The 22,792-nt window shown below is 46.1% G+C and overlaps 1 protein-coding gene across 10 annotated transcripts in view; it reads right to left on the bottom strand.

Moving 5' to 3' along the window:
- Positions 1-22,792, bottom strand: part of AKAP9 (A-kinase anchoring protein 9) — a 123,315-nt gene that overhangs the window by 1,946 nt on the left and 98,577 nt on the right. For 9 of the 10 annotated variants that reach the window (XM_058678301.1, XM_058678297.1, XM_058678298.1 and 6 more), the window contains 18 exons: positions 22,228-22,368; positions 20,084-20,413; positions 19,491-19,554; positions 19,254-19,363; positions 18,240-18,431; positions 17,845-18,033; positions 16,543-16,687; positions 11,227-11,446; positions 10,382-10,532; positions 8,127-8,795; positions 7,674-7,882; positions 7,274-7,379; positions 6,144-6,326; positions 5,066-5,266; positions 3,574-3,806; positions 2,024-2,109; positions 1,132-1,261; positions 463-602 (listed from right to left, as the gene is read on the bottom strand). In XM_058678301.1, the coding sequence (XP_058534284.1) occupies positions 463-602; positions 1,132-1,261; positions 2,024-2,109; positions 3,574-3,806; positions 5,066-5,266; positions 6,144-6,326; positions 7,274-7,379; positions 7,674-7,882; positions 8,127-8,795; positions 10,382-10,532; positions 11,227-11,446; positions 16,543-16,687; positions 17,845-18,033; positions 18,240-18,431; positions 19,254-19,363; positions 19,491-19,554; positions 20,084-20,413; positions 22,228-22,368 (3,499 nt within the window). The remainder of the gene's footprint in view (positions 1-462; positions 603-1,131; positions 1,262-2,023; positions 2,110-3,573; positions 3,807-5,065; positions 5,267-6,143; positions 6,327-7,273; positions 7,380-7,673; positions 7,883-8,126; positions 8,796-10,381; positions 10,533-11,226; positions 11,447-16,542; positions 16,688-17,844; positions 18,034-18,239; positions 18,432-19,253; positions 19,364-19,490; positions 19,555-20,083; positions 20,414-22,227; positions 22,369-22,792) is intronic. The other variant, XM_058678299.1, reaches the window with a different exon arrangement.

Here is a 22,792-nt window from a genome sequence, read left to right as displayed (position 1 = left end):
GGTGGGTGCATGGTGAGAAAGGGAAAAGAGGTCCCGTTAGTGACCACGGAACCCACCTCTTCTGTAAAATAGGAAAACTCTGTGTTTACGTGAGCAGAGATAAGAGCCTGTCACCAATTCTTTTAAATGGGATGGTTTTGGCTTAGAAATAACAGTGCAGCCCAGGGGCAGGGAGAGCACTGCATGCCGAGCTCAGCAAGCACCCTCTGGCTGGCTGTGTTATGAGGACCTAGCATACGGGTGCTCAGCAGGTGTTCTGATTACTCAACCTGCTGAATGAGGATGGCAGGCAATCACCCGGGGAGAGGAGAATCCAAAGGGAGAAATTACACCTCGACTTAAATTCTTAAGTTTCTCTGTCAGTTACAGAGTCAAGGCTTTGCTAGCTCGACGGGGATGCGAGATGTGAGTATCTTAACCGTAAAGGGTCCAGGGGAAGGGCATGCGGGGAGGCCGGAGCACCTGACTGTACGGTTCCAAGCCGTCTCTGCAGCGCCTCGAGCCGGGTGATGTAATCCGTCAGGGCTCTGTCAGGGTCATAGTTCTGAAGCTGTGAACATGCCAGGGAGCCAGGGTTTAAATCCGCAGGGGTGCCTGGATACCTGCAACATGAAGACAGACATGTGAACAAAAATGATCGAGAAACAGTGCCATGAATTTACCAGACTGCTTCCACTCCCTGCCCCGAAAGATGGGCCACCTGTCCATGGCCTAACTGTGATCCCTGTGTGGGGATGACAAGGAACTTCAGGAAATTCCAAGAGGTGACTTTTGTCACTAATGTCTACTGTATTGTTTGTCCTCAAGATCCTTAATAGCTGTTGGTGTATCTTGTCATACAGACTCTATGGAGTTTTTCATAATGGCCAGAGATGCTCGATTTTAGTTTTTTTTCCCAATGTCTAAGCACAACATACACTAAATAACATTAGCAATGTCCTATGCCCTTTGAAAACAGATTTAAAAAAAACAAAAAAACAAAAAAAACCTGGTTGTGATGCTAAACCTGAGGTTCTATAAAGTACATATCACTTAGAGATGCCTAGCTAGTTGAAATGCAAGACAAGTGGCCATCCTTCTCTGTCGGATACTAGTGTGTAACGGCTCTGGCAGGTCTGTTAAAATTCTTACCTATTTTGAAATGGCAAAGGTGATCTAGGATAGTCCAGATCCGATCTTGAACGATAGGCTGTGTGTCTTGGTTCGCCATACAGCTCCAGCCCACCAGAAGAATGATAAAACGAGTCTGTCTTGTCAGCACCTGAAGTAATCCAAAACACAGCAGGTAAACAAAACCAGTCGCAAGCACTTGAGATTTCTACAAAGTATGTTTGGGAGACTACTGCATTACACTGTGCTCGGTAGCACGCCTGTCTCCAGTCATGTCCAAGTCTTGCTGATGGGCAGAACAAACAGGAACAATGACTGGCTTTCATATGTTGTTATACAACCTAGCACCCATCATGGAACACATCCCAGCTGTTTCTCTGTAGCATTACATATGTTGAAATACTTCACTTGGGTGCAAAGTATTTCTCCTTTCACTGGTAGACCATGGGAAGGCAAGTACAAGCCTCCAGCTTCTGACCTCATCTTACCCTTGAAATATTCAAGCCAAGGATCTGCTCCCACTTCTTTGAGTAAAGACGCTAATGGTAACCATTATCGTGCAATCCATCCAGCTAAGAAACCGACTCCGGCACTGGTGAATTGTGACAGCCTCAATCACTCTTTCCCCATGGCACAGAGCATTCTCTCCTAATGCGGCAATGCCGCGGCTCAGTGTTTCCTCACTAGCGTGAGGACAGTAACTAGTACATCACAGGAGGGCAAGATTAGGCCTGGGCCAGCCACACGCCCTGTGGGAACAGCTGTCATCCTTCTGCTTAAAGCCTGAGGCCCTGCTTTGTCCATTACAAGGGCTCTGCTTGGGACAACAGTGGTTCCAGAATTCGTTATTTGCACAGTATTACTCAGCAGTAATTTTACAGAGTCATAAGAAAACAAGCTGTTTTGACTTCACCTGGATGTAGTCCAAAGCCATCCCTGTTAATATTGATGGAACCAGAACCTGTGACTCGATGCCATCGTCGAACCAAAAATTTCATTCTACAAAAGATTCAGAGATAACATTTCACAGCACAGTTACACTTCAATAGGAGCACAGGAAAAATTTCAACACAATCACATGGTTGCTTCATCTAAGCCAGGGGAATGCCCCTGTTTCATGGCACCAGCAGGCAGCACAGGGCTCCTGGCTCTGCTCTGCTGCTCTCAGACTGAGCAGAGGGCTCCAGGATAAAGGAAGGGTGAGAAGTACGCAAAGAAGAGAAAATGGATTTGGAAGGGCAGATGAGAAGCCAAGACTGAAGAGCACCTTCCCCCAGCCCGCTGGCCAGCCCCACGGTGAGCTGAGAAAGCTGCAGGGGATGAGACCGTGGGATGGGAAACAAAAGCTGCTGGTTTCCAAAGCAGCAAGAACGTGCCCTGCCCTGGCCCGAGGAGTTTTGGAGTGTCAGTGCTGATTTCCTCACTGATGGGTTGTGCAGCAAGTTGAAGGAGAGCTAAAACACAGTGAGCACGTAAGACAACCAGAAGGAGGGGGCAGGGCCAAGCCCTGCAGAGCAGCATCCACTGGTGCTCTCCAAGCCGCCTCCGCGCCTGCCAGCGCAAGCACTGCTGCCTTCCTGTGAGGCCCAACCTGGTGCCTTCGCTGCTGGACAGTGAGCTGCCTGAAGGGGAGGCATGGGGGCAGGGATCCAGTTTTTAGGGCTGCACTTCTGTACTCCCCGCCTAGCTTGCCCCGCCCAGGGACAAAGGCAATGGAAGAAAAGAAGCTGCAGGAGGATCAGCGGTCAGCTAAAGCTTTTGAGCCACCATGAGGAGGCCTGGGGACTCAGGCATCGACACCTCTTCAACCTCATCTGATCTCAGCTCCCAGTGAAAGCTTACATGATGCTTTTCTATGCAAAACAAGAAAAAGGGGCAAAACCTTTTGACACATCAGATGTGACTTGATGGTTAGATTTTCAAAGAACCAAATTCCTCTGCAATTCTCCTGGCTTCTGGAGAATCAAAGTGGGGCTGGGAGTGGGGTAGCTGCCCAGGCAGAGGCCCTGAGGTGGTGCTGCAGTCACTGGCAGCAGAACTACAGCTCCTGACTAGGCCCCACAAGGGGAGGGAGGACAGTGCCAGGCTGCCCTCTGACCCACAGCAGAGCTGGCCCAGGGCTTCGTGGAGTAGGGCGCCAGGTTCTGTGGGATTTAGAAACAAGGAACACAAACGGACCCTGGCCTAAGGGGTAATTTTCCTTGCGTGACCTTTACATGCCTGAGCTGGTCGGGGACCTGCTTGTTTGTTGTGGACAATAGCCCAGACTAGCGGGGCAGAGCCTGCCATGGAGTCCACGCAGTGAGGCACGCCACAGCCCTGCACAAGGCACAGCAGCATGGGTCAGCCCCAGCGCACGCCTCCCATGTGGGCAGAGAACCAGGGCAAAAGAAATGCAGGCACGAGACATGGAACACTGTTTCAGAGCCTCTGACCACAAATCCCGGGGTGCAGGCAGTGTACCTCGAAATCGCGATGGACACTCGGGCAGCTGACCGGAAGCGGGTGAAGCCCCGGGGGCGGTTGGTGATGCCCTCAAGGTCCGTGAAGGCCGGCTGTCCCCCCATGCGGGCCAGCAGGGCCAGGGTGGCGTCCTCACACTCCTGAAAGCCACCCAGTAACAGCAACAGGTATTTCTTCTGATAGATGAGGGCTTTTCGGAAGCTCTCTGCCCTCAGGTATTTACTGTAAATTCTCTGTTCACAGGAGGAAAAACAAGTGTAAGAAGCTATTCACACTATTCTCCAGGGAAGGCTGCCCAGACCCTGAGAACAACAGCAACAACAGTAACAGCAGCAGCAGGGCAGGCCCCTTACAGCTACCAACATGATCCACTGCCTTTCTTAACCTGTGGGGGTCTCATACTATGCTTTTCAAAGGCATTAAAAACAGGTGTGAAAAGCACAGTGCTATCTGTCTCTCTCAGGTCAGTGAACCACATGAACCAGGGTGGGCCAGGCTGAGATCAGGATCAGGCATGCCATCTCCCACATGGGTGGCATCACCTACTGCCTTCCTAGGGTGACTTCACTCAGCAGGCACTCTCACACGGAGGCAGGTGGCCCAAGAGGTGTTTTAACTGCTGTGCCCAATACCTGCTCCGCTTCTGAAAATTTTGAATTTTTACCCTATTCATGTTTGCTGCATATATTTTTGATTTTTGTAATCCCATTATCATGTGATTTTTTTTTAAAACAATTTACTTGAGAGAGAGAGAAGAGCAAGCTCCCAGCAGCTGGGTCATTCCTCAAGTGTTGGCAGTGACGGAGGCGGGAGCTTGATCAGGGTTTCCTGGGGTGTGGCAGCGACCCGAGCCCTAGACCAAGGACAGGCCCTGGGGTCTGTGTCAGCTGGAAGCTGGAGTCAGAGCTGGAGCTGGGGCAGCATGGGGACTCAGATGTGGAATGTGGGTGTTTCAACTTCAAGGGCACATTCTCATGCTGGCCTGAGTGTGTGTGTGTGTGTGTGTGTGTGTGTGTGTGTGTGTGTGTGTGAATTATGTGGTTATGTTGATCACTACACTCACTAAATTGTTTTAACATTTTCTTTCCCTTTACGAGCCTTAAATTTACGTTCACTCCACAGATGAACTAAATATTTTTCTTTTCTCTATTTGGATTCAGTGTCACCTGGTTAAGGCAGGTTTTACTGCGTCCCCATTCTGAGTTGCGGGCAGCCAGCTCTCACCCTGCCAGCCATGGAATTTCTGCTGAGAAAATAACATTTGGGGAAGCATGGCCAGCAGCTCTGGGTACTGCCCCAGCCACAATGAACAGCCTTGGTCCCAGTCTTGGCCTAGGCCTCTTTACAAATCCCCCATGATCAGCTGTTAGATGAACAGAGCCAGAGACACAGGCCAAGCGACCCCTAGTCCCCTGTTTGCTTGAGGACGCGTGGCGGAAGGCAGAGGGCAGGAGCTGTGGCAGTGCGGGCTCAGGCGGAGGATGTGGCCTACCTTCAAGGCGATGTGTTCGGAGGCAGGGCTCAGGTTCTGAAGCACAGCATCATTTCTTAGCTCAGCTTTCAGCTTGCACACTTCCGCCTCTGCCCTTTTCAAGGACTTCTGCAGTGCTGCCTTCTCTCGGCTCCACACTTCTTTTTCAGAAGCAATGATGGCTTCAAGACTGGCACCGCCATTAAGTGCAAACCTAGAAGACTGCACAGAGCACAGTCCACTTACATGACCTGCCAGAGCTGCTTGCTTAAGAAACCTGGATTAACCTGTTAAAGGGCTCCCCATCGTGGACACCTTGTCCCGGCTTCCTACCCTCAGTCAGTGAAGGTTCCAAGCTGACCTCAATGAAATTATACAATATTCACTAAGTTGGAATGACTCCACTCAGTTACCATTCTTGACAACTTAGCTGAACTCACTCAGTTGCAGTCCTTGCTAAGCAGCCCAGCCACATGTCCTGGGGAAGGACCGGCCACAGAATTAGCTGAGCAGATTTAGCAGAACTTGGAACTAAAACACAACTCTTAACGAATGATGGCCCGTCTGGGTTCCAATGCTGAGCACCACGAGCGTGGGAGAGAACCAGCCCAGGATACATGGGTAAGTGGTGTCCTGGGGAGGCTGCAAGGGCGTGCATTACCCATGGAGTGTATAGCTGTCTCACAGGGCTGTGCCATTCTGGGGGATCCCAGCAAGCAGTCACCTGCTCTGTAGTTATTAGATGGAAACAATTTTCCAGGGTAATTAGAATGAAATACACAAGAGAAGGGCATCTTTCAGTGACAAACACTGACAAATAACTGAACAGAGCATCAAGATTCACACTGGAACTCAGCTTCCCATGCAGCTGCTGTCAGTGTCGAGGAAGTCAAGCACTAGTTCTCAGACTAGAATTTTCGTTCAGTTTTTTCACAGTCTGGTACAGAGAAGGCTTCCCGTAACATTAATCATTAGCAGTAATATCCCTGTAACAATCTCCAAAGAGCCTAGGAACCAGATCCTTGACACTCAGACAGGATCATATTCAGAAACTCAAACTGCTCCAGTCTCCCCAGGCAGACAGGCTAAACACACGTACGGCATCTCTGCTGGCTTCCGCCTGCCGGTACCAGCTGGCCCGCTCCTGCAGCTTCATCACCAAGCTCCTCAAGTCATTCTTCTCTTCCGTGAGCTGGCGGATGTGGCCTGTCAGCTCGGCGTTTTGTCTCAGCAGTCTTTCCGTCAGTGAGCCACAAGCAGTACTTGGGGACACTATGCTAGGCTGCAAAGACAAAATGGCACAAGGTCACATAAACACAGGTATATGTGCTTGGTAAACAGATGCTTGGTAAACAGCCCTACAGGCAGACAATGGGTTTGGGCAAGAGCACGGCACAAGCAGATTTCTGCAGACTGTGAGAAAGTTACGGTGCTAGTCTAGATAAGGAACAGTGAAGGCCTGAGTGAAGCAATGACTGAGGGGTAGGGTCAAGGGCACAAGGCCTAAGGCACAGGACTTGGTGCCTGCTTAGATGTGCAGGGGATGGTGAGGAAGGTGGGCTGTGGTGATGCCCAGCCTCCTGAATGGGGAAGACAGATGCTGGAGTCTGGGGGAGGAAGCAGAAAGGGAGGATGATGTTCAATTTGGGTTGTGCCTGGAGTTCCATCAGGGGTCACCATGAGGTACATTTCCCCAGTGAAAGATGCTGAGGAGAGACAAGCTGGGAGCACAAAGACGTGCAAAAACTCATTCACCCATTTGTTCACTATGAGGCCTCAGGAGAGAAGCTACAAAGTGTGAGCCTTTGTGTCATTTATCACGGTATCCCCAGAACCCAATGCAGCTGCTGGTGCACAGTGACACATTGGGGAGGAACGAGTTTTACCATTGAGGCGACAGATGAAGGGAGAAAGAAAACATTGACATAAGAAGCAAGGGTTTTACAAGGACAGAAGAGGTCAAAACTGCAAAAGCTTCAAAGAAGTCTAGAAAGCCAGGACCTGTGCAGCTTGTCCGGGTGAGTCATCCGTGAAGGCAGGTGGCAGCTGCAGGTGTCGCACCAAGGGGTGAGGGCACAGCCACACGGTCTTTGTGGAAGCTGCTCTCTCAATACAGCAAGCCCTCAGCCATTCAAGAACAAGTGTAAAAGCTGATCCCTGCCCTACTCCAGCCTTTCACCACCTCCTCGTGGGATAAGCTAACAGCATTATTAATATTGAGAGACTTACCTCTTCATATAGCTGGCCAGTTAATTTCTGCAGCCGCAAAATAATTCCATCAATGTTTTCCAGAACCCAAAAGAAATCCTCATCATCTGCTGTTTCAAACTGTAGTCTTCAAGAAAAAGACAAGACGATGACAGTAAGTCTCCAGGTGTTTGCTGACGGGAACATGACAAGGGGGGGTGCTCTGGCGCTCGTCACCTCTCCTTGATCCTAAGGTCCCTGAGGCCCCACATCACGTGCCTGTTGTTTCCGGAGGTGTGGCCTTTGCTAAGGAAAGCCCTGCTTATGTAAACACCCACTCCCTTCCAAACAGCAGTTCTCCACCCTTGGTTAGCTATTAGTGGGGGACACAGTCCAGCTAGCCCAGGACCGCTTCTATCACAGACCAGGCAGAGGGTCTCACCTGCTACTGGCCTTCTGGGATAGAAGCTGCAGCTTTGAAGCCACATGTTGAAGCTTTTGTCTGATCATCTCTAATTCAGGATTACAGTCAGCTCTGCCTCCGTTCATTTCAATCAATTTAGGATAGCTTGATTCCTTTGTCTCGCCTTCTATTTTCTGCTGAAGAACCCAGTTTCTAGTTCGGTCACTGGTTAAGCTCCACATGGCTGGCTGGTTATTTTGGACAGAAAAAGAAGACCGCAGTTGTAAATGAACAGCAGATCACATTCTTTTGTAAGGAATCACAATTATGATGATGAGGTAGTGCTAAACAAGCCTGTATAGGTTCTATAAATTCTCTATAGGTAGAATTTAAAAGGATTTATACATACTATTTAATGTTACCAAAATTTTATGATCAAGGGGCAGTAATTCTCTTCTGAAAATATTTTTGAAAATCCCAAGTTCAATCTACCTCATTAAGATTCTGATACAGAATTCTTCTACTTTCCCGTTTTTCTTCTCGCTCCAGTTCTTGCTTCTGGAACTCCTGCATGATTCCTTGGAGTCGTTTTCCTTCGAGGTCCAACTTATATACTTGTTGCCGCTTCTCCTCCAGCTGGTGCTGCAGATCTTCTACCCTGGACTGCAGCTCACGCATTTTCCTCTGTCCCTCGCTGTTGGCCTCCTGTTCTGTCTGCAGCGTCTTCCTGTGCACCTGCCGGTCTTTCTCCATCTGCTGTCTCGTTTGCAGAGAGTCCAGTTTGTACTTCTCGGTTTCACCCAGCAGCTCCACTATGCGCCCGTGCTTCTCCTCCAGCTGTCTCTGCAGCTCCCGCAGCAGCTCTTCGGAGGGCACGGCAGGCCGTGGCTGGCTGCTCTCGGCGCTGGCCTGCAGCTGGGCATGCAGCTCCCGCTCCCGCTCCAGGGTGCTGCTCATCTCCCGAACCCGGCCCTTCTCGGAGTCCAGCAGCACCTGAAGCTCTAAGCTTCGACTTCGCTCTTCGGATAACTGGGTGTCATACAGCATTCTCTGGGATTCTATTTTCTGTTGTGCTTCACTGAGTAGTTGTTTCTGTTGTTCCAAAAGTTGGGTTAGTTGAACATTCCTTTGTTTCTGATCCTCAAGTGAAAATTTCAAATCCTTGGAGCAGAGAATAAAGTTTAAGGACTTTTGTTATTATTAAGACTACTCTACGTATACATTGTGGTTTTACTAGGTATTTTGTAACAGAAGACAGAGGTGACGGCCCAGGGTAATAACTTAAATTTTCAGTGGTCAGAACAGAATTAATTGGATGGATGGCTGATCCTCAACAAGGCATAAAAAAACAGGTAAGATATTTGCTTAAAACATTAATTTTTTCCCTCAAAACATCTATCCTACATGACTAAAGAATATAAAGCAAGGGCCCGGCGGCGTGGCCTAGCGCCTAAAGTCCTCGCCTTGAAAGCCCCGGGATCCCATATGGGCGCCGGTTCTAATCCCGGCAGCTCCACTTCCCATCCAGCTCCCTGCTTGTGGCCTGGGAAAGTAGTTGAGGACGGCCCAATGCATTGGGACCCTGCACCCGCGTGGGAGACCCGGAAGAGGTTCCTGGTTCCTGGCATCGGATTGGCGCAGCACTGGCCCGTTGTGGCTCACTTGGGGAGTGAATCATCAGACGGAAGATCTTCCTCTCTGTCTCTCCTCCTCTGTGTATATCTGGCTGTAATAAAATGAATAAATCTTTAAAAAAAAAAAAAAGAATATAAAGCAAGATATGTTTCCCAAGAATGAAACATGAAGGGAGATAGCAAATTTTAAAAAGTATTTCCAATATAAAGCCACAGAAATTCTTGTAAATTTCTATGTTTTGCAGTGTTACATGCTAAAAATAGAGCATATTGGAAAAGCAGGGCTAGTGACAAATAAATCACAAAAATTTTAATGAAAAAATAGTAACAAGGGGACACTTAGCCTAGAGAATGGCTTAGATGTCCATGGGCCGCACTGTGTTTCTGAGCTCTGACCTCTGCCTCCATTCTGTGAACACACAGCCTGCACCAGCAGCCACGGCCGAGTCACTGAAACCCCACTGGGCTTTCTGGATTGTGCTCCTGGCTCTGGCTCTGGCTCTGGCTCAGCCCAGATTTGGCCACTGCAGGCATTTCTTATTTTTTCTTTCTGCCTCTCAAGTAAGTAAAAAATGAAAACAAAACAAGCAAAACCACTACCGGGGAACATAACCTGTTCCTGCTGGGTACAAAGTTCACTCTACCTTGACGGCCCCCACAGCGGACAGTCAAGAAACAGCAGGGCACAGAAGCTAGAGTAGAGCCCATTGGTGCTGGTGGCCACTGTTTGAGCTGCCACTGCCTGCAGCACACCCCACTGGAGCTCAGAGCTGTCCCTGGCTGTGGTGAGCCCCCCGGGGTGTTCTCACCAAGGAGTGCCACGAGAGCTTCTGCTACCAGAAAAGTATCTCTGCTCTCTCCTCCAGGAGAAAGAAAAAACGGACACTACTACTGTGTTAAATCGACATGAGCTGCCTGTTTATTCACATCCTCAATGCCAGCTGCAGTCCAACAGGCTGTGTACCCCTGGATGTCGTAAAACAATGACCAGACCACAACCACTATACATTACCAGCACTTCCTCATAAACCAGCTTAGCTAACACGATAGCACTCTGCATAATGCAGAATCCAGGGGCGTTTCAGACACACACACGCACACACGTGAGCATACCTCAAGTTCCTCCTTATCCCGTTCTACGCTGCGCTCCACTTTGGCCTTTTCTTTCTCCAATGCCCACTGGAGCTCCCTCGATTTCTTCTGCTCACTTGCTAGTGTATCATTAAGTGAATGAACTTCATCTGTCTTGTCTTTAACCTCCAACCTAGGTCACAGAAAATGAACCATCAGCTCACTATTTGACCAAGCGCATAAAATGTAGAGAGAAATCACTTCTACTGAAAATTTGGGGCATACTGTAAACAACCTGATAGGAAACTATAAACCATGGAAAGACTAAGGATTATTGACTGTAGTTAACATCAAATAAACTGTTTCTAGCAGAATTATCACTTATTACTTACCATTGCAAACTATGGAATTTATTATGTAATTCTAGTAAAAATGTCTCAGATTTCATTAAATATGGCAATAATGAATATTTGTGTGTTCAAAATGAAAATGACTGGGTTTGCAATGTGTCTCTGGAAACCAGAATATTTTCATATTTATACCAATAACCATTTTTAAAGCATCTTTTCAAATAGTTTGCATTATACTAATTATTGTGCAATTTTGCCAATAAAAACCATGAAGTCAACTGAGATTTTAAACATTGCTCTGATTCAGTTGGTGGTGAAATGAAGGCCAGATTACATCTTATACAACAAGCCTCAAGTGTGGCTGAAGCCCTGGCAGGGACTGTGCACTGACTAGCTGGACACACCCAGAGTTTTGCCCCCTTTCTGCAGTTCTTCTTGTAAGCAACACAGTCTCCGACGCCTCGCATGAGCTCTCCTTTTTAAAGAGCACTCCCGACCCAGGGCCTCCAGCCCCCTCCCCCAGGAAGGCGGGCACACCTGAAAGCTTCCAGTTCCTTGAGGTGCTTGTGCTGAGCCTTGAGCGTCGTCTCCAGCTCCAGCTTGGTCTGCGCAAGCTCACTCCTGAGCTCCGCCGCCACCAGCTTCTCGGCGCTCAGCTGCTCCTGCAGCTCGGCAGAGCGTTCCTGTGCACCGCTCAGCTCCACCTGCAGCTCCAGCAACTGCGCCTGCTTCTGCTGCATGCTGTGCTCCAGGAGTTCTGCACCAGATGCGGGGAGAGTTTATGACATGCTTGAGCTATCACAGTGGGCTTACACCGTGCTAACTGACTGGCTAATCTAGGTGACTGAGGTGAAACAAATATAAGCCCACTACACTCCTAAAAGTTAGAAATGCCATGTGTTCCTCCAAGTGACCACACTACACTAGCAGTCAGGATTTCAGAATTAAAAATTCCGCAGATAACACTAAAGGATGCAAGATTTAAAGGAAAAGCACAGTAAGCAGGAACTCATGCATTTAAGGTTCAGTGGGTTGCTGCAAAGCATGGGGCCGTGAGCCATCACAGTCGCAGGCATCGCTTTCTGTAGACAGTCTGCAGGAAATTTACCCTGATCCCTCCCCTGAAGAGGGCAGTGTGAATTCCAGTTTGGATTCTGATGCTTTTCATTAAAAACCAACCCAAACTGTAAGAGTCGTTTGTTAAAATGGAAACAAAATTTAGACCTCTAAGGATGTTAAAAGAACATGGTATGCATCAGTTCATGTTTCCATGACAAACATAAACTTAGGTACAAATGCCATGGGAAATAGGCTAGAAACATACTGATTTTGGAGTTAGTCATTATTTTAGGATTTAGGTTATCTAAGGGTTAATTTCGAAAAGTTTCACTTTTGCTTATTTGAGGTGGAGAGACTGGACAGAAGGACGCCTCCTCACTGGCCTTTCCCCAGGGGTCTGCTCTACTGACGTCTGGAGCCAAGAACTGTGGAAAAATTCAGGTGGCACACTGGGTGGCAGGACACCAATGACCTAAGCTACTGCTGCCCCTCCTGGGGATTCCAGCGGCAGGAAGCTGGAGCTAGGATGCACAGGTGAGGACTCCATCCTGACACTCCAAAGTGGCATGGCAGCACCCTGCCCGCTGGGCCCGACCCTGCTCCAAGCGGTGACTTTTATTTTTCCTTTGTCTGTTCTTCCATAAGCATGCAACAAACACCATATCCTAAGAAAAATGAAATGTTTAGTATAGTACTAGGTTTTCTGCCTTTGCCTATTACTACAGGACTATACTCAGTGATAATATGGGGGAACATGGTGGGGTGGGAAGAAGGGAATGGATTCCTCCCCTATACCTGTAAAAATATCACGGGAAAGAATAGCAGTAAAAAATTAAAAAAAAATACACTGCTTTAACAAAAAGTTCCATCAAAGCTCATTGACTCCTATTTATGCTAGGAGACTGAAATGGCATTGTTACTAGATGATAATCAACTGTATTAGTTTAGGTTTTTAAAATTATCTCCGGAGCAGACGCCATGTTCCACCTCTGGGCTGGGCACACAGCTCTGGCCCCTGACTCCAGCTTTCCACTCCAGGAGGCTCTGGTGACCACTGGAATGACCAGATTTCTCCCACCCAGGTGGGACCCCTGAGCTGGGGTCTCTTAGTGCCAGCTGAGGCTGTGGCCGGCCCTGGCTGTGGTCAGCATTTTGCAATGTGAATCAGGTGATGGGAGCTGTCTCTCTCTGTCTTACACAAACACAAAACAACCCTATTCCCTAACGCAGTGAAGGCTTTACATATACAAATATGAATTCATCTGACACTAATTAGGCTTCCAATGGAATTCTATTAACTCAAAAACTGAATCATTTCTAAAAACAATCTTTAATTATGTTTGTCTAGAAAAGAACATGCATAATTTTCCATTAAATGTATCTCTTTAATTATAACCCACTTCTGCTTCATTATTTAATTTCCAAACATAATTGGAAGGCAGAGAGAGAGAGAGAGACACACACACACACACACACACACACACACACACACAGATCTTCTATCTGCTTGTTCACTCCCAAGTGCTGGCACCAGCCAGCCAGGGGCCTGGTGCTCAACTCGGCTCTCCGGCATGGGTGGCAGGGTCCTGGGCACTCCGCTCTCACCTGCTGCCTCCCAGGGTGCTTCTCAGCAGAAGGCTAGACTGAAAGCGCAGCAGCAGGCCTTGAGCGAAGCACTTTGATGTGGGTACCGGCAGCCCAGGTGACGACCACTTCATCCCAATGTGAACCTATGCTGTGACTCTATAAATCTGAAGCAATCTTGAATATTTCTTTTTTTTTTAAAGGTTTATTCATTTTATTACAGCCAGATATACACAGAGGAGGAGAGACAGAGAGGAAGATCTTCCGTCCAATGATTTACTCCCCAAGTGAGCGCAACGGCCGGTGCTGTGTCGATCCAAAGCCAGGAACCAGGAACCTCTTCCGGGTCTCCCAAGTGGGTGCAGGGTCCCAAAGCTTTGGGCCGTCCTCGACTGCCTTCCCAGGCCACAAGCAGGGAGCTGGATGGGAAGTGGAGCTACCGGGATTAGAACCAGCGTCCATATGGGATCCTGGGGCATTCGAGGCGAGGACTTTAGCCTCTAGGCCACGCTGCCGGGCCCGAATCTTGGATATTTCTATTATTACATCAAACAGTATCACTGAGGACTGAAGCGCATGGCTTCTCTAGATATTAGGAAACAGACTTCATTTTAGTGATTTCCACTTGAAGGTCAATTAAAGTAACAGAAACTGATACTGCAAAGTAGGAAAAAAGACTTGAGCAAAGAATACCACAACAGCAAAACTACAACCAGGGGCAGTGGGTACTTAGCTTAGTGGCTAAGATGCTTACACCCCACAGCGGCAGCACTGACTGCAATTCTGGTTCCTGACTAACTTCCTACCAATGAAGACCCTGGGAGGAAGGAGGATGGCTGGAGTGACGGAGCTCCTGCTCCCCATGATAGAGACGTTGACTGGCCCCTGGCTCCTGGCACTCACCAGGCCTGGCCTTGGTTTTTAAGGACATTTAGAGTGTGAACCAAGTCATGTGAGTTTTTTGTCTTTTTTTCCAAACAAAAACATAAACAGAAACAAAAGACATGGCAATCTATTTTTAAAAATTCGACTATACAATCACCATGTGAGAATTAACTACATCACTGAAGATAGCCACACAAGACAATCCTGTACGGCAACAAAAATAAATGAGCCCCAGCGTATGCTCAGTCTTTTCCCTTGCCTTTGCCCCCTTATGCAAAATAGCACTCAATTCAGCTACAGGGGGCTGACTGGGCTGTGAAATCCACCCTGTTCTTGCACTGCCTGTCTGGGGTCTGCTGCTCTGTCTCTGCTTCTGGTCAAATCAAGGAACCAGAAGGACAAACAGTTCTTTGTCTGGGTTCACTTCCCAAGCTCCTGGTGAAAGTCCCGTCCCACCTTGTTGCTGATGGAGTTCCGGCTGCTGGTGGAGTTCAAATGGCTGTTAGGTGAATGCTGCTGGAGTATCAGTCACTGCAACACCCCACCGTTTTTTTTTTTTTCGCTGCTTTGCGATGTCTTTCAGTCTCCAGGTACCCCTCTGCTATTGTTCTATCCTCTCCTATTTCCTGGAATGTGTCCTCTCTGCTTCATCCTGATTAAATGTTCCTCCGTCCATTTAAAAGTGTCCTTACAAAGATTAGTTACTCCTCACTAGGGCATTGAGGATTTCTCTGTACACCCTTCCATAAAACTGTTCTGCACCTAAACTGTTGACATATGTCTTGTTAGAGTCATAAGCCAGTCTAGTCATCCTGAAAAAAAAAAAAGCCAGGTTCACCAAAATCATGCTTCAACGCTATAAAAAGCTAAATACTGCACTGAAAATAGACACGAGACAACTGAATAGTAATCTATAGACATTCTAAGGTGTATAGAACCCAGTTGTATATAAACTAAAATCGAAATGTCAATGAAGAAGTCACAGGATGTGGTTGAGAACTTGCATTTTTTTTAACATATTAGTTACTCAATACTATGTCAATTAATTCCATAACGTTATAAATTGTTGCTGATGTTATGTTGGGGCCTTTAATTGATCAGGTTGATACTCTGCCGGCTCTACCCTCAGACCAGAGATGGTCTCCCCAAGAAGCCACTGAACTTATCTGGACAATAAGATGCTGGACTTTGTGCTTGGTATATGCTTGCAATGAAAGAATCTCAACTGAACTTGAACTGTGGCAATGCAGCAAGGTGGAGGAATACACCATTGGGGGAAGGTTGGGGAGGTTGGGGGAATCCCAGTACCTATAAAACTGTGTCACATAATACAATGTAATAAAAAAAAGAATTGAAAAAAAAAATAAATAAATGAGCCCAAGATAGCTGCAGTAACTTGAAAGGATGCTAAAAAGATGAAAGAAAAAAAAATCAGGACAAAAATTTAAACCTATTGCTTATGAAGGTATAAAAAGGAAGTAAACTTGATTACCTTGAAGTTATCACAGAAGTGCGTGTGTTGACAAGGGACATAGGCATTATCTGACTTTTTGACATGGGTGATGTTTCCACCAATAATTATGTACTAATACTCTTTCATACTGCATATTTGCATCTTACTTTTCCACATGTTACAACCTTTAAAGTTTTTTAAAAAGAATTTAAAACAAAACAGCCACTTTAGCTGTGGATTTCCTTTTCCTGTTCATGAGGGAATGCAGGAAGACTGCTTTCCTTACAGCTTTAAAACAAAGAAAGATAATGAACTGCGGCCTGAACAATCTGGCCAAGGCAGTGCCTGCTCCTTCAACATGGAAAGTAGCTGCTTAAAATGAATGGCCCTGCAGCAATTAACACAGGCCAGCTCCTTAATACTATAATAATCAGGAAACTGATTAAGAGGAAATATGCTTTAAATAAATAATACTGGGCCTGGCGCGATAGTGTAGTGGTTAAAGTCCTCGCCTTGCACGCCCGGGATCCCATATGGATGCCGGTTCTAATACCCGCAGCCCCACTTTCCATCTAGCTCCCTGCTTGTGGCCTGGAAAAGCAGTTGAGGACAGCCCAAAGCTTTGGGACCCTGCACCCATGTGGGAGACCTGGAAGAGGCTCCTAGCTTCGGAATGGCTCAGCTCCAGCTGTTGCACTCACTTGGGGAGTGAATCATCGGACGGATGGATCTTCCTCTCTATTTCTCCTCCTCTCTGTATATCTGACTTTCCAATAAAAATAAATAAATCTTAAAAATAAATAATACTAATATAAACAAAATGAAATATTTTATCTATTTACATGAACAAATGAGCTAGTCGTACAACATACCCTGGCCTGGTTTACTGCTTTCGTGTTCTCTTTTCAGAATCATTTTCCTACCGCTCACTTGAGCACGGAGCGCTTGGATTTCAGACAACAAGCTCTGTCTGTCGGCTTTCTGTAGACAATCCATAGCTGCCTGATATTCAATATTCTGTAACAAAGGAAAATAAAAAATATGTGATGAGCTATCAAGAAAGTAAGATTAACAAGTGGGAAGACTGTAAAAGAATGACTGAAATGCATGTGATAAATTTTTATTTGAAAAATTTCAGCATTTTCCTTTTTAAAAATGTGTAAGGATCTACTGCAGACAGAAGTTCTTAGGCCTGTTAATATTGCAGAGTGCATTTCTTAAAAACAAGACTCTCCACAGAATGAGAGTACAATTATCAAATGTGGAATTTACACTACTATAATAATGTCATTTAATACACAGAGCTTATTCAAAGTTTGCCAAATGTAAAGGAGAAAAAGCGCAGTGCTGCTGTCTTTTGTGACCCTACCTTTTGAAGAACAGACTACCTACTTTGTCTTATTTTTTTCAAGTCAGCAAAATATTTTTGTTTTAGGATAAATTAATCCAACATTTTATGAACCTCTCAAGAAAACGAAACCATAGCCAAAGCGCTTTTACTGAAATAAGGAAATTGACGCTACCAGGACATAAATGAACCTCCAGGGCTGCTTTAGATTACAGCAGAGGTTAAATGCACTCACTGTTTCCTGAGGTACAGGTTCATTTGTTACAGTAGATGTTAAATGCACTCACTGTTTCCTGAGGTACAGGTTCATTTGTTACAGCAGATGTTAAATGCACTCACTGTTTCCTGAGGTATGGTATCCCATGGACAGTGCAGTACACACACCACAGTTGGGGGGCAGAACTACTTCCTCAGCACAGTCAGAGCCACACCCTCTTGCTAACCCTCGCCTCCAACAAACACTGTCTCTGTTTGCAGAGCTGCCTGTTCATTCTAACACAGCTGCAATTCTTAACTCAGTACTGCTGGTGCTTTCCTGGTCACATGCACACACAGAACAGAAAAAATCTAAATGCTCCTTTGCGCACAGAACAGCTGAAGTGAAACGACGTGATTCAGGAGAAAAAAAGACTGCATTACATTTTTTACCTATTACAAAAGAAAAAAGTGAAATATGAAAAAGCTAACCATTTAACCTAGAAAGTCACAAAAGAGCAAAACGAGAGCCCCTTACATTAACTGACACACTTCAGAATAAAAGTAACCAAAAATCCATATTCTTATTACTGTCAAAGATGGTATTTAAAGCAAAGTTTCATTTTGATACCTGTTCTTGTATTCGCTGCTCCAAACAGTGTATTAACCCGACTGCGTCTCTAGGACCTAGAGCTGTCAGCTCGGTCTGGATGGCGGCTAGCAACACGCTGCGCTCCCGTGAGAAAACTTGTTCAAGGGCGAGAAGGAGCTCACCGCGCCAATCCGAGACGCTCTCATGAGACTGAGAACTGTCAAAAACCTAGCAAAGTGTAAGCAGCAAGAGTTAGTTTTCAAAGACACATTTTTAAAACATTCTAAAAATCTTTGTCTACTAACTAAAATAAATGCTAACAATCTAAGAGCATATGAATTTATTTTCAAGTGTGGAAAAAAAATACCATAATTCATACAACACATGTTACAGATAACGTACAATTACGTAGATGTGTACCATTCCTTGAGTACCTCAGCCTCTCTTTGCACCTGCACTTTGGCAATGAGATCCTTGAGAGACGAGATTGTACTGAGGTAAGCTCTCCTCTCTTCCCGCCATGATTCTGCAAACTGCAGACCGAAACAGTCCTCTCCGTCGCCGTAGGGGGACTCGGTGAGCGACAGCACCTGCATGCCCTCACTGTGCACGGCTCTCAGCAATCCCTAGGAGCCAAAACCCAAGAGCCAGAACCGGGTCAGCTTCTCCAAGGACTGCGCAATTAGACATAGAATGATAAGTAACTGATAAACAAGAGGGCTTTACACAGCTACTGTTTAGGAAGGTCCCTACAGACAGTACCTGCCTGGCTCTGCGTCATTGACACCATCTTCCCAAGCAGGACGTGGCCCTAAGTGACAGCCTGTAACCTGTCACAGCTCTCATGTCTCAGCTCCTTCTATGTGGCTGTATACTCTTCTAGCCTGAATCAACAACCTCTGATGTGGACAAAACAGAGGTGGGACAAACACTCCATTACAGCAGCTCAAACGCTGGGAATGAACACCATTCTAGAGGAAGCAACTGGGACATGCACGTCACACATCCCACCCTGGAGTGCCTGACTGGAGTCCTGGCTCCTCACTGCAGTCCAGACTCCTGCTGGTGAGCATCCTGGGGGAGGCAGCCCTGCCTCGCACACAGCACACTCAGACCAAGTCCCGGCTCTCGCTTTAGGCTTGGTGCAGCCCTAGCTGCACATGAGCAGTGGGGAGTGAGCCAGCGAGTAGTGGGTCTGCCTCTGCCTTTCAAAGGAAAGTAAAATAAATAAGTAGACGTTTTTTAAAATTATTAAAGCACTCTTTGTACATGCATTTACTGAATATATTATACCCTATTATTTGTAAAATATGGAAATTAAACAGCTCTGCAAGGTCCTTTCTGTCTAGAAAATTCTCTTTGAGGATGATCCCGCTATTTAACTTCAAATAAAACACTCAACAGAGAAATGACACTGAGTTTGCTAAAAGATAAGTAAGTCTTAGTACCTTTATTTTCTTGGGAAACGAATCCGTGCAACTTTCGTCTTCTTCACCATGGCCTTCTGATGCTGGGTCAAATGGCTGACTTTGTGTGAGGTAAATCTCCTGACCCCAGTCTGATCCAGTGTTGAAAATGCAGAAAACAAGCATTTGTTATTAAAAATAAACAAATAAACACCCTCTCCTTCCTCAAGAAACTCAACATTTTTTAAGTAAACACTACCAACTTACTGTATCACTTACCACTAGAACCCACTTCTTTAGTTTGGTAAGCTTTAGAATGTGTTAATTCAGGAACTGGGGATCCCTAATTATACAAAGAAAGAAAAAACATTGTTATTATTTTGCTTTAATACAAACAGTACTCAATGAATTGCTCTGCTGCATTAAAATGATATAAAAGAAAGCAAATCTATCATGTTGTCATGATAAATGAAACCACTCACTGGTTGAAACACATCTAGAGTTCTTTTCTTTGTGACTATTAAACACTGACACAGAGTGCCCAAATCTATATCAGAATTTCATTATCTAGCTTGACATAATGAAATATTTAATTGTGATAGGATCATGTGACTATTTCTCACTTTTTCTCCTAAAAGTTTGAAAAAATCAGACTTAAAAACTATGCACTATAAAAAAAAACAAACAAAAAACTATGCAATATTAAACCCAAATACCTCCTGCATTCTCAGACCCCGTATCACAGATTTCAAGGAACCACACTCCTCCGTCAGTAACTGAACAGCACCACAGCGCTCCCTCTTCCAAGCCTCCGTTTCAGAAATGTGTCTAGACTCCACATCCAAACCCCCGGCAGCATGCAGCTCTCGCACCTGCTCAACCCTGTCAGGAAACTGAGCGGTGATCTCTGCGACCTCTTCAGAGGAACCGTGGCTCCGTGGCCCTGTCTGGATCCCCGCACTTCTAACCGCAGTCTGTGGAGTCTGGGCGCGGCTGTTCACCTGGACAGCGCCTTCTGTCTGGGAGGCAATGCTTTCACCAACTTCACCAGCAGGGAGTTCCGGTACGCAGACCCTCCCATCTCCTTGTTCCTCGGTCTTATCTTTTTCTGAGAAGCGGGATAATTTGTCTTCTGCCTCTGTAAGCTGCTCTCTAATGCAGCTTAAGTCTTTCTGAAGAGATGCAATATTTGCTTCTTTTACCTAAAACAGTGAGTAGGACAGAGCAGCACTCAGTTCACGTTCCCACAGCAATCCTAGGACAGTGAGTGGGACAGGGCAGCACTCAGTTCACGTTCCCACAGCAATCCTAGAACTGCGGGTGGCAGGTGAGGGCACAGTGTAATTCACGCTGAAATGTTCATTTCCCTCAGAATAACAGAAGAAACATCTCAGAGACACAGTTTATGAGCATGTGTGCGTGGTCACAGATCACTCCAGGGAGATGCTCTCCTGTGCTTCTCAGGGCCTTCTCCTTCACTAACACTGGAGAGCCAAAGCATCCTAACAGAGATTCCCAGGGAACCCAATCAAGGAGATGCTTGGAAAGGAATTTTAACAATGGGATTTTTTTTTTTTCATCAAGTCCACAAAATTTTTCCTTTGCTGTTTTTTTTCCTACCTCTTTTTCTCTTCCTTCTCTAGCTTTTAAGTTATAAACATGGGCTTATTTTACAGGTCACAATATCAATTTTTTTTTAAAAGCTTTATTTTATTTTTATTTTATTTATTCCAAAGGCAGAGTAATAGAGAGAGGGAGAATCAGAGGTCTTTCTGTTGTTAATTCACTTTCTTTTTTTTTTTTTAATTATTTATTATTTAACTTCATTAATTACATTGTATTATGTGACACAGTTACATAGATACTTGGGTTCTCCCACCCCTCCCCAAACCCTCCCACCATGGTGGATTCCTCCACCTTGTTGCATAACCACAGCTCAAGTTCAGTTGAGATTCCCCCCACAATATCAATTTTTAAAAAAATAATTTATTTTATTGGAAAGGCAGATATGCAGAGAGAAGGAGATAGAGAAAGATCCTCCATCCACTGGTCCACTCTCCAAGTGGTCGCAAAGCTTGGAGCTGAGTCCATAGAAAGTCAGGAGCCAGGAACTTCTTCTGGGTCTCCCACGTGGGCACAGGGTCCCAAGGCCTTGGGTCGTCCCAACTGCTTTCCCAGGCCACAGGCAGAGAGCCAGATGGAAAGTGGAGAAGCTGGTATTAGAACCAGCACCCAAATGGGATCCTGGTACATGCAAGGGAAGGATTTTAGCCACTAGGCTACCACGCTGGGCCTGATAATACTAGTTTTTTTCCCTTTTAATTTGAGAGGTACAGAATGAGAGACACCCATGAAGAGACTGTCAGCCAGTGGATTCTGAATAGGGTTCATTGCGACTGGAACTGATTGGCAGCAATCCAGAACTGATGAACTAACAAAACTGTATGAGCAGGACCCTCAGAGAGCTCCTCCCATTGGGGATCTCGGATGGGTGGGAGGTTGGGTGGAGCTTTTCCCTTTGTTTTTTCCCCTGACCCCAGATACAGGGAAAAATGATATTGATGTGGAAACAATGGTATAACCCACTTTCACTCTGTAGCCCTTGACCCTTTGTTCCCTAATCAACTAAATAAGATTATTAAAAAATAATTAAAAAAAAAAAAAGAATGAGAGACACACACACACAGAGAGACCTCCTATCTGCTGGCTCACTCCCCAACTTCCCAAATGGCTCCAAGCTGGGGCTGAAACCAGGAACTGGGAACTCCAGCCAGGAACTCAAGCCAGGAATAGGTTTCCCACACGGATGGCAGGAATGTAACTGCTTGAGCCATTACTGCTGCCTCCCGGGTCTGCACCAGCAGGAAGCAGGCAGCAGCCAAGTGTGGACTCTGACATGGGATGCAGATGTCTCAACCAGCACCTTACACGACGGCCCACTCTAACAGGTATACATTATGAAATAAAATCAAGATAGGATGAATAAATGAGCTAAAAGCTATGTTAAATATCTCACCAAAAGCTCTTCTTGAAGTTTTTCTGCCAGTTCTTTGTAGCTGGGAAGTTCTTCCTCGGTAGCTGCTGACTCAGCTTTAAGTGTCTGCAGTTCTCCAAAAATTCTACTTTCTTTAGTTGTATCAGTTAGCTCAGTAGCTCTCTGAATGACAGTGGAAAAGTAAGAAGCACTTATTAAAAATCTATAGCCAGGGTAGATGTTTAGACTGGTGGCTAAGACATCAGTTTGGACACCAGTCTGTGCCCTACATTGCAGGCTCGAATTCAATACCTAGCTCCTGTTCCTGACTCCCTTCCTGCTAATGCAAACTCTGGGAGGGAGGCCTCAGGCCGTGGGACTGAAACCCTCGGGGGAGACCTGCATCGAATTTCTGGCTATATTTGGACTCTTAAGCTGTTGTGGACATTTTTGAAAAGGATAGGAATTCTCTGTCTACCTCCCAAATAAAAAATTGAAAATGATACACAGCTGAACGCTAGGCAATTACACATTTCAACGTAAGTTCTCCAGGAATGACTGCTAGGTGGGAGCTAAAATGATCAGTATTCTTTCAGTAAATATGAAA

The sequence above is a fragment of the Ochotona princeps genome, chromosome 20 (assembly GCF_030435755.1).
Source record: "Ochotona princeps isolate mOchPri1 chromosome 20, mOchPri1.hap1, whole genome shotgun sequence".
NCBI classification, from domain to species: domain Eukaryota; kingdom Metazoa; phylum Chordata; class Mammalia; order Lagomorpha; family Ochotonidae; genus Ochotona; species Ochotona princeps.
Note: the sequence above shows the minus strand (reverse complement) of the source record. Positions and strands in the feature narration are given on the sequence as shown.